At 45.9% G+C, this 12,500-nt stretch overlaps 1 protein-coding gene across 2 annotated transcripts in view; it reads right to left on the minus strand.

Annotated features, from left to right (window-relative positions):
• LOC115175349 (pumilio homolog 1) overlaps positions 1–12,500 on the minus strand; it is a 37,174-nt gene that overhangs the window by 6,077 nt on the left and 18,597 nt on the right. For both annotated transcript variants that reach the window (XM_029734562.1, XM_029734561.1), the window contains exons 9-11: positions 8,477–8,719; positions 8,075–8,342; positions 6,492–6,621 (exon numbers count right to left, since the gene is read on the minus strand). In XM_029734562.1, coding sequence (XP_029590422.1) covers positions 6,492–6,621; positions 8,075–8,342; positions 8,477–8,719 — 641 coding nt within the window. The remainder of the gene's footprint in view (positions 1–6,491; positions 6,622–8,074; positions 8,343–8,476; positions 8,720–12,500) is intronic.

Genomic DNA, 12,500 nt, shown 5'->3' on the forward strand with positions numbered 1-12,500 from the left:
ATTATTATTGTTGTTTATCATTCCAAATAGTAGTGGTATGGGTAGTAATGGTAATGATAACAGTTTAGTCATGGTAGTGGTAGTGGTAGTAGTAGTGGTAATGATGATAGTAGTTGTAGTACAGATGTAATGGTGAAGATGACCATTATTTAGTTATAAGTTAGTTATAGATTCCTTTTCCATATTTAGAAATTTATATTTATTACATTCTACTATTTTACTATTATTTTACTACTATTTTATTGTTATTATTTTTATATTTAATTTTGTATTATTATTTACTGCCATTTTATATTATTTGTTATTGTTTATAATTGTATTACAATGTATATTGTATACATTGTTGCGTTGGCAATATTAACACAATGTTTTTCATGCCAATAAAGCAGCTTGAATTTGAATAATTTGAGAACAGCTAACACACTTTAGGATGATGTAGCTGGCAAAACACACAAACAATTTACACACAGAGACAGGCCTGTTACAAATCAGACAATTCAAATAACTTCTGGAGAACCTACCTGGCAAACACCTAAATCCCCCCCAGCAACACACAGGTCTGATACAAACACCTAAATACCCCCCCCCCCCCCCCCCCCCCCCACCAACACACAGGTCTGATACAAACACCTAAATACCCCCCCCCCCCCCACCAACACACAGGTCTGATACAAACACCTAAATCCCCCCCACCAACACACAGGTCTGATACAAACACCTAAATCCCCCCCACCAACACACAGGTCTGATACAAACACCTAAATACCCCCCCCCCCACCAACACACAGGTCTGATACAAACACCTAAATCCCCCCCACCAACACACAGGTCTGATACAAACACCTAAATACCCCCCACCAACACACAGGTCTGATACAAACACCTAAATACCCCCCCCCACCAACACACAGGTCTGATACAAACACCTAAATACCCCCCCACCAACACACAGGTCTGATACAAACACCTAAACACCCCCCCCCCCCCCCCACCAACACACAGGTCTGATACAAACACCTAAATCCCCCCCACCAACACACAGGTCTGATACAAACACCTAAATCCCCCCCACCAACACACAGGTCTGATACAAACACCTAAATACCCCCCCCCCCCCCCCCACCAACACACAGGTCTGATACAAACACCTAAATCCCCCCCACCAACACACAGGTCTGATACAAACACCTAAATACCCCCCCCCACCAACACACAGGTCTGATACAAACACCTAAATACCCCCCCCCCCCCCCACCAACACACAGGTCTGATACAAACACCTAAATACCCCCCCCCCCCCCCCCACCAACACACAGGTCTGATACAAACACCTAAATACCCCCCCACCAACACACAGGTCTGATACAAACACCTAAATCCCCCCCCCCCCACCAACACACAGGTCTGATACAAACACCTAAATACCCCCCCCACCCACCAACACACAGGTCTGATACAAACACCTAAATACACCCCCCCCACCAACACACAGGTCTGATACAAACACCTAAATACCCCCCCACCAACACACAGGTCTGATACAAACACCTAAATACCCCCCCCCCACTAACACACAGGTCTGATACAAACACCTAAATCCCCCCCACCAACACACAGGTCTGATACAAACACCTAAATACCCCCCCCCCCACCAACACACAGGTCTGATACAAACACCTAAATCCCCCCCCACCAACACACAGGTCTGATACAAACACCTAAATACCCCCCCCCCCCACCAACACACAGGTCTGATACAAACACCTAAATACCCCCCCCCACCAACACACAGGTCTGATACAAACACCTAAATACCCCCCCCCCCCCCACAGGTCTGATACAAACACCTAAATACCCCCCCCCCCCACCAACACACAGGTCTGATACAAACACATGCGTAAAAATACACTGAGTGTACAAAACATTAAAGACACCAGACTGACCAGGTGAATCCAGGTGAAAGCTATGATCCCTTATTGATGTCACTTGTTAAATCCACTTCAATCAGTGTAGATGAAGGGGAGGAGACGGGTTAAACAAGGATTTTTAAGCCTTGAGACAATTGAGACATGGATTGTGTATGTGTGCTATTCAGAGGGTGAATGGACAAGACAAAATATTTAAGTGCCTTTGAACGGGGTACGGTAGTAGGTGCCAAGCGCACCGGTTTGTGTCAAGAACTGCAACGCTGCTGGGTTTTTCACACTCAACAGTTTTCTGTGTGTATCAAGAATGGTTCACCACCCAAAGGACATCCAGCCAACTTGACACAACAGAGGGAAGCGATTTAACGGTTGATTTGGGCTTCCGAGTGGCGCAGTGGTCTAAGGCACTGCGTCTCAGTGCTAGAGACGTCACTAAAGTACCTGGTTCGAATATAGGCTGTATTACATCCGGCCGTGATTGGGAGTCCCATAGGGCGGCGCACAATTGGCCCAGAGTCGTCCGGGTTAGGGGAGGGTTTGGCTGGAGTAGGCCATCATTGTAAATAAGAATTTGTTCTTAACTGACTTGCCTAGTTAAATAAAGGTTAAATAAAAAATAAATAAAATAAATAGCATGGGCCAGCATCCCTGTGGAACACTTTCGACGCCTTGTATTGTCCATCCCCAATGAATTGAGGCTGTTCTGAGGGCGAAAGGTGAGGGGGGGTTCAACTCACTATTAGATGTTCTATATGTTTAGAATACTCAGTAGGGATGCACGATATATCGGTGAACATATCGGAATCGGACGATATTAGCAGATCAATCGCCTTCAACTTGAAAGCTGCATCATATAAATTTCTCTGTGTCTTTGCCATGATGAGGGTGACAAAATGACTACCGTAATCAGAATGATGGGAAGTTTGAGAGCGATCGATTTAATCTAAACAGTAAACAAAAAAGTTGTTTGACCTTAACCCGTTTGGCAATTTCATTGGTCTAATGAAAGCTTCATGCCGCCAAAAAACTGAGCCCGTCACAGAATGTGTTTTTTTTGGAGAAGAAAAAAATTGAAAGCGGGAAAAATCCATATATTAGCCGTGTCATTGTTTAAGCCGCGAGGTTCAAAGCCTGGGAAAAAAGTAGCGGCTTATAGTCCGGAATTTATGGTACTCCAGTGCTAGCCTCTCTACACTGGCTTCCTGTTAAGGCTAGGGTTGATTTCAAGGTTTTACTGCTAACCTACAAAGCATTACATGGACTTGCTCCTACCTATCTTTCCGATTTGGTCCTGCCGTACATACCTACACGTACGCTATGGTCACAAGACACAGGCCTCTTTACTGTCCCTAGAATTTCGTAGCAAACAGCTCAATTTTTATGGAATGGTCTGCCTACCCATGTGAGAGACGCAGACTCAGTCTCAACCTTTAAGTCTTTACTGAAGACTTATCTCTTCAGTACGTCCTATGATTGAGTATAGTCTGGCCCAGGAGTGTGAAGGTGAACGGAAAGGAGCAACGAACCGCCCTTGCTGTCTCTGCCTGGCCGGTTCCCCTCTCCACTGGGATTTTCTGCCTCTAACCATTTACATTTTTACATTTTAGTCATTTGGCAGACGCTCTTATCCAGAGCGACTTACAGTAGTGAATGCATACATTTAATTTCATGCATTTTTTTGTACTGGCCCCCCGTGGGAATCGAACCCACAACCCTGGCGTTGCACACACCATGCTGGCGTTGCAAACACCATGCTCTACCAACTGAGCCACAGGGGCTGAGTCACTGGCTTACTGGTGCTCTTCCATGCCGTCTCTAGGAGGGGTGCGTCACTTGAGTGGGTTGAGTCACTGATGTGATCTTCCTGTCTGGGTTGGCGCTCCCCCTTGGGTTGTGCCGTGGCGGAGATCTTTGTGGGCTATACTCGGCCTTGTCTCAGGATGGTAAGCTGGTGGTTGGAGACATCCCTCTAGTGGTGTGGGGGCTGTGCTTTGGCAAAGTGGGTGGGGTTATATCCTGCCTGTTTGGCCCTGTCCAGGGGTTTCATCGGATGGGGCCACAGTGTCTCCTGATCCCTCCTGTCTCAGCCTCCAGTATTTTTGCTGCAGTAGTTTGTGTGTCGGGGGCCTAGGGTCAGTCTGTTACATCTGGAGTATTTCTCTTGTCTTATCCGGCGTCCTGTGTGAATTTAAATATGCTCTCTCTAATTCTCTCTTTCTTTCTCTCTTTCTCTCTCTCTCGAAGGACCTGAGCCCTAGGACCATGCCTCAGGACTACCTGGCCTGATGACTCCTTGCTGTCCCCAGTCCACCTGGCCGTGCTGCTGCTCCAGTTTCAACTGTTCTGCCTGCGGCTATGGAACCCTGACCTGTTCACCGGACGTGCTACCTGTCCCAGACCTGCTGTTTTCAACTCTCTAGAGACAGCAGGAGCAGTAGAGATACTCTGAATGATTTGCTATGAAAAGCCTACTGACATTTACTCCTGAGGTGATGACCTGTTGCACCCTCGACAACCACTGTGATTATTATTATTTGACCCTGTTAGTCATCTATGAACATTTGAACATCTTGGCCATGTTCTGTTATAGTCACCCAGCACAGCCAGAAGAGGACAGGCCAGCCCTCATAGCCTGGTTCCTCTCTAGGTTTCTTCCTAGGTTTTGGCCTTTCTAGGGAGTTTTTCCTAGCCACTGTGCTTCTACACCTGCATTGCTTGCTGTTTGGGGTTTTAGGCTGGGTTTCTGTACAGCACTTTGAGATATCAGCTGATGTAAGAAGGGCTTTATAAATACATTTGATTGATTGATCTGACTAGTGAGGCTCGACCGGACCAGGCTGTGTTGTGAAGCTAGCCACAATAAGGATTAGGCACAATAGTGGAATTTGTGGTTTGCCTTCAAAATAAAAGTACCCCTTTGAAAGTGATGCAGAAGGCCACAATTGGTGGAATTTTGTCATATTTAGACTAGATAATGTTAAACAAGGTTGGAATGTGACGCAATGAAATGGGGTATCAGTCTACTCGGTGACACCCACAGAACACAACTGTGAAGAGTTTACGCAAATATTAGCATTGTAGCTCTTATCGCGGGACTGTGACTGTTGGAAATCACCTCCCCAGTCAGCCTATTGTTTTTATTGACATTCATTTTGCACTGTACAGGATTGGGGATCAATGAAATGGGGTATCAGTCTACTCAATACTTTTCCCCAACGTCCTCCTCGGAGTTATCACTCCAACACATCCACGCAGTGTTGTTTTTCCTCGGGAAAAAAGTGTTCAATACACACAGGTTGACAATAAATGTGGCTCAATTCACAGTTGTTTCAGAGTCCCACAATAACAGCTATGACACCAATGTTCTCTGGGAGTCACTGAGTAGACTGATACCCCAGGTCATTGATCCACAATCCATAGGTAAGGATCTACAGTGAAATAAGTATGCCCCCAATGCAATTCTAAAGTAGAATACATCCAGTGTGATTTCAACAGATTTTCAAATTAACAAATGATTGTCTTTTGTTGATTTTATAACATTCCAACCTCGTTTAGCATGATCTATTCAATTATGGCAGAATTCTACTAATTTGTATTCATTTGCATCACTGTCAATGACATACTTTTATTTTGAAGGCTAACCACAAAGTCCACTATTGTGGCTAATCCTTGTTGTGGCTAGCTTCACATAGATGGGTCCGACCACCATTAATCAAATAAGAACTGTCTCATATATTAGGGTTATTTTAGATGATGACACCTAGCTAACGATAGCTACTGAAATAGATTGTCGTTTTACTGTGTTTTTTGGGAAGAACATTGTTTGCATCCATGAGCTAGCTAGCTTTTTTTGTATGACCAGCACTGTAGGTGCGCGAGACATCTTTACCAGCATCATAGCATACGTATCGATGAATCGTTGTGACATATGAAATATGAGTCATAGCGTAATCAGTGTGTAATAACTACATATAAAAATGAATGAACGCGTTAAATTACTATGTGACGTGCAGTCAGATTCAGGTCCTGATTGGTCAAATAGTGTATATTTTTTTTACCCACAAAGACCCAAACGGCTTCCTGGTTGAGAATGAAATGACTGAACAACAAAACAGCACAGCAAGTAAGTGACATAAATCGTTTTTGATTATGTTTTACTGGTAATGGGGACATATGTAAATGCCAACAAAATAACTTTTTGGTCAGTGTCTGTAACCTTTATTTAACTAGGCAAATCCGTTAAGAACAAATTGTTATTTACAATGACAGCCTATCCCGGACGACGCTGGGCCAATTGTGCGCCGCCCTATGGGACTCCCAATCACAGCCGGATGTGATACAGCTTAGATTCGAACCAGGGACTGTAGTGACGCCTCTTGCACTGAGATGCAGTGCCTTAGACCGCTGCGTCCATGTGTGTGTTAACTATTTAACTGTACTAGAATGCTTAAAAAGGCCACAAAAAAATTATATCGGTATCGGGTTTTTTGGCAAGGAAAATATTGGATATCGGTATCGGCCAAAAATGCAATACGGGTGCATCACTAATACTCCGTGTACACACACCTCAAAGAACTTCTGGATGACATAGTTTCCAAAGACGTCGACCATGAGTTGGTAGGCAGCCTGGAGGATCTCACTGAAGACCAGCTGACGCTCCGCTGAGCTGGCCCTCTCCAACTTCAACTGGATAAACCTGGAGATTCACAACATTCAAATTAATGTTCCTATATTTACTCACAGGGATGATGAGAGAGAGAGAGAGATGAGAGAGAGGGGGATGCGGAGGATAATGAAGGGGGGGCAGACAACATCTGGACTCAATCAATAATGATTAGACAGTAGGTCTGAGGTTTGGTACCAGGGTTTTGGTACAGGGTGATGAGATTGTTTGTGCTATATAGCTGTGACAATTTTATGAATATGGCCACAGGTGTGTGTGTCTCTATGTCTTTCTACCTGCTGCCGTGTTGGTCCTGGCTGAACTCCATGATGTGTGTGTGTCTCTACCTGCTGCCGTGTTGGTCCTGGCTGAACTCCATGATGTGTGTGTCTCTACCTGCTGCCGTGCTGGTCCTGGCTGAACTCCATGATGTGTGTGTCTCTACCTGCTGCCGTGTTGGTCCTGGCTGAACTCCATGATGTGTGTGTCTCTACCTGCTGCCGTGTTGGTCCTGGCTGAACTCCATGATGTGTGTGTCTCTACCTGCTGCCGTGTTGGTCCTGGCTGAACTCCATGATGTGTGTGTCTACCTGCTGCCGTGTTGGTCCTGGCTGAACTCCATGATGTGTGTGTGTCTCTACCTGCTGCCGTGTTGGTCCTGGCTGAACTCCATGATGTGTGTGTCTCTACCTGCTGCCGTGTTGGTCCTGGCTGAACTCCATGATGTGTGTGTCTCTACCTGCTGCCGTGTTGGTCCTGGCTGAACTCCATGATGTGTGTGTCTCTACCTGCTGCCGTGTTGGTCCTGGCTGAACTCCATGATGTGTGTGTGTCTCTACCTGCTGCCGTGTTGGTCCTGGCTGAACTCCATGATGTGTGTGTGTCTCTACCTGCTGCCGTGTTGGTCCTGGCTGAACTCCATGATGTGTGTGTGTCTCTACCTGCTGCCGTGTTGGTCCTGGCTGAACTCCATGATGTGTGTGTCTCTACCTGCTGCCGTGTTGGTCCTGGCTGAACTCCATGATGTGTGTGTCTCTACCTGCTGCCGTGTTGGTCCTGGCTGAACTCCATGATGTGTGTGTCTCTACCTGCTGCCGTGTTGGTCCTGGCTGAACTCCATGATGTGTGTGTCTCTACCTGCTGCCGTGTTGGTCCTGGCTGAACTCCATGATGTGTGTGTCTCTACCTGCTGCCGTGTTGGTCCTGGCTGAACTCCATGATGTGTGTGTCTCTACCTGCTGCCGTGTTGGTCCTGGCTGAACTCCATGATGTGTGTGTGTCTCTACCTGCTGCCGTGTTGGTCCTGGCTGAACTCCATGATGTGTGTGTGTCTCTACCTGCTGCCGTGTTGGTCCTGGCTGAACTCCATGATGTGTGTGTCTCTACCTGCTGCCGTGTTGGTCCTGGCTGAACTCCATGATGTGTGTGTCTCTACCTGCTGCCGTGTTGGTCCTGGCTGAACTCCATGATGTGTGTGTGTCTCTACCTGCTGCCGTGTTGGTCCTGGCTGAACTCCATGATGTGCCCAGCAATCTCTCTCAGCTGCAGGTTGGGGTAGCGGTTGTTCCGGAAGTCTTCCAGGAGCCGGCTCCGCCCTGACGGCATCACGTCCGACATTCCGTAGCGTAGCCGTGACGACGGGAAGAGCTGGCTGCTGGGAGAGAAGAGGGAGGAGCCAGAACTGGCGCTGCGATACTTCGCCTCCGCCCCCGGAGCAGCAGATATGAAACGACCGCTGCCATTGGTCAGACCTCCTGTGGGAGGTGTTCGGAGAGGAGGGGTGATTAGTGCTGATTGGACATAACAATAACCATGATAAAATTATATACCCACAAAAATACACTGCAAGTTTTATGTCAGCATGGTAACAATAGACCTCGTCACTCACCCAGGTTGAGGTTGGATGAGGAGCTGTGATTGGACAGAGAGGGGGGTGGAGTTAGGGAGTGGGAGGGGACTTGGTTGGGCAGAGGCATTCCGACCGGCCCGGGGGAGGAGCTAAAGCCCAGGGTTCCGTTGTAGAACCCCCCGTGGCCAATGGGAGTGAGGCTGGACTGCGTGCGTTTGTACAAGTCACTACTGCCGGTCAGAGAGTCACGACGAGAACTGCTGCCACCGTTGGAGTTAGCCACTGGAGGGAGACAGAGAACATAAACACAGTTGGCCAGTAGAGGGAGCTATACACACAGACACATAGATAGGTCAGAACGCTTCAGACAGTTGAACAGTAAATCAGGCGCAAGAGGAGCAGGGGGTCGGTGTGTCTGACATGGAGACATGGAGAGAGAGCGACAGAGAGAGGAAGTAGCCAAATAGACTTGTTTAACAACAAGTTAAACTTGTTGCTGTGATAGGTTATCCATCATCTCATCTGGTAGTGTCTGTCTTGACTGGAGTTAGCTAGCCAGCTAGCTAGCCAGGCTACTTAGCTGCAGCCTCGTCTAAAAACAACTCCATATTAAACAACAGCCTACCTGTTGGTTAATCACGGCTGCCTACTCCTCATTTTGCCAACTTAATTCCGTATTTGTAATTTCATCTTGGTGAAGGGTACTAGAGGGAATACAGGTCGTATTGCAGGTTCCTGACCAATTGCGCTATTTTGTGTATTTTTTTGTGTGCTGAGCTTATCATCTTTTGTACGTTTCCCCCCCATCATTTTATATAACCGAAAATAGCTTCTGGACATTAGAACCGCGATAACTAACCTCGATTTGGAAGAGTACTTCTATTTCAATGAGTCAGAGGCCAAATACATTAATTATTCCGGACCAGGCCCAAATTCCCAACACTTGAAGGAGACAGCGCAATAGAGTCCGACGACACTACAAAACAGAGAGTGGAAAAATTGCCTCTACACTCCGTTCTATTGATGAACGTGCAATCACTGGAGAATAAACTGGATGAGTTCCATTCCAGACTGATCTGAATAACTGTAATATCCTGTTTCTCAGTCGTGACAAAACAAGGACATTGTAAATATAAATCTAGCTGTTTTTTCTATTGGTAGGACAGCACGGCAGCATCGGGAAAGCTCAGGGGAGGGGGTGTCTCTCAGTTATCAGCTGGTGCGCAATCTCTAATATCAAGGAAGACTCGAGGTTCTGCTCGCCTAAGTTAGAATACCTCACGATAAGCTGTAGACCATAATATTTACCAAAATAGATTATATTTTTAGTAGGTGTCTATTTACCACCCCAAATCTATGATGGCACTAAGACCGGACTCAATGAGCTATATAGGGCCATGAGCAAACAAGAAACTACTCACCCGGAGGGTGGCGCTCCTAGTGGCCGGTTACTTAAATGCAGGAAAACTGAAATCCGTTTTTACCTCAATTCTACCAGCATGTCACCTTCGCAACAAGAGGCGAAATGTTCTGGAATCCCATGTTCTGGGATTCATCCGATGGCATTGAGGAGTTTACCACATCAGTCACCGGCTTCATTAATAAGTGCATCGACAACGTCTTCTCCACAGTGACCGTACGTACATTTCCCAACCAGAAGCCATGGATTACAGGCAACATCTGCACTGAGCTAAAGGGTAGAGCTGTCGCTTTCAAGGAGCGGGACACTAATCAAGACGCTTATAAGAAATCCTGCTACAAAAAGGAATTATCTTTGTCCAACGCCTCTTCCCCGTCAGGAGGCTGAAAAGATTTGGAATGGGCCCTCAGATCCTCAAAGAGTTCTACAGCTGCACCATTGAGAGCATCATGACTGGTTGCATCACCGCTTGGTCTGGCAACTGCTTGGCATTCGACCGCAAAGCCCTACAGAGGGTAGTGCGGACGGCCCAGTACATCACTGGGGCCACGCTCACTGCCATCCAGGACCTCTATAACAGGCGGTATCAGAGGAAGGCCCTAAAAATTGTCATGGACTCCAGCTACCAAGTCAGACTGTTCTCTCTGCTACCACACGGCAAATTGGTACCGATGCACTAAGTCTGGAACCAACAGGACCCTGAACAGCTTCTACCCCCAAGCCATGAGACTGCTAAATAGTTAGTATCCTGTTGCCTAGTCACTTTACCCCTACCTACAGTATACTGCTGTTACTGTCTATCCTTTACCCCTACCTACAGTATACTGCTGTTACTGTCTATCCTTTACCCCTACCTACAGTATACTGCTGTTACTGTCTATTATCTATCCTTTACCCCTACCTACAGTATACTGCTGTTACTGTCTATTATCTATCCTTTACCCCTACCTACAGTATACTGCTGTTACTGTCTATTATCTATCCTTTACCCCTACCTACAGTATACTGCTGTTACTGTCTATTATCTATCCTTTACCCCTACCTACAGTATACTGCTGTTACTGTCTATTATCTATCCTTTACCCCTACCTACAGTATACTGCTGTTACTACAAATTTCTTGTTATTAACAACCTATAGTTTGTGCACGACAAGTAATTTTTCCAACAATTGTTTTCAGACAGATTATTTCACTGTATCACAATTCCAGTGGGTCAGACGTTTACATACACTAAGTTGACTGTGCCTTTAAACAGCTTGGAAAATTCCAGAAAATTATGTCATGGCTTTAGAAGCTTCTGATAGGCTAATTTATATAATTTGAGTCAATTGGAGGTGTACCCGTGGATGTATTTCAAGGCCTACCTTCAAGCTCAGTGCCTCTTTGCTTGACATCATGGGAAAATCAAATCAGCCAAGACCTCAGAAAAAAAATGGTAGACCTCCACAAGTCTGGTTCATCCTTGGGAGCAATTTCCAAATGCCCTGAAGGTACCACGTTCATCTGTACAAACAATAGCACGCAAGCATAAACACTATGGGACCACGCAGCCATCATACCACTCAGGAAGGAGACGCGTTCTGTCTCCTAGAGATGAACGTACTTTGGTGCAAAAAAGTGCAAATCAATCCCAGAACAGCAGCAAAGGACCTTGTGAAGATGCTGGAGGAAACAGGTACAAAAGTATCTATATCCACAGTAAAACGAGTCCTATATCGACATAACCTGAAAGGCCGCTCAACAAGGAAGAAGCCACTGCTCCAAAACCGCCATTAAAAAGAGCCTGACTACAGTTTGCATCTGCACATGGGGACAATGATTGTACTTTTTGGAGAAATGTCCTCTGGTCTGATGAAACAAAAATAGAACTGTTTGGCAATAATGACCATCGTTATGTTTGGAGGAAAAAGGGGGAGGTTTGCTTGCCGAAGAACATCATCCCAACCGTGAAGCACGGGGATGGCAGCATCATGTGTGTGGGTGTGCTTTGCTGCAGGAGGGACTGGTGCAAATGATGTCGATATATTGAAGCAACATCTCAAGACATCAGTCAGGAAGTTAAAGCTTGGTCACAAATGGGTCTTCCAAATGGACAATGACCCCAAGCATACTTCCAAAGTTGTGGCAAAATGGCTTAAGGACAACCAAGTCAAGGTATTGGAGTGGCCATCACAAAGCCCTGACCTCAATCCTATAGAACATTTGTGAGCAGAACTGAAAAAGCGTGTGCGAGCAAGGAGGCCTACAAACCTGACTCAGTTACACCAGCTCTGTCAGGAGGAATGGGCCAAAATTCACCCAACTTATTGTGGGAAGCTTGTGGAAGGCTAACCGAAACATTTGACCGAAATTAAACAATTTAAAGGCAATGCTACCAAATACTAATTGAGTGTATGTAAACTTCTGACCCACTGGGAATGTGATGAAAGAAATAAAAGCTGAAATAAATCTCTACTATTATTCTGACATTTCACATTCTTAAAATAAAGTGGTGATCCTAACTGACCTAAAACAGGGAATTTGTACTAGGATTAAATGTCAGGAATTGTGAAAAACTGAGTTTTAATGACTCCAATCTAAGTGTATGTAAACTTCCGACTTCAACTGTGTGTATATGCATGTATGTATGTATGCATGCATGCA

This window comes from Salmo trutta, chromosome 36 (assembly GCF_901001165.1).
Source record: "Salmo trutta chromosome 36, fSalTru1.1, whole genome shotgun sequence".
Classification (NCBI taxonomy): Eukaryota; Metazoa; Chordata; class Actinopteri; order Salmoniformes; family Salmonidae; genus Salmo; species Salmo trutta.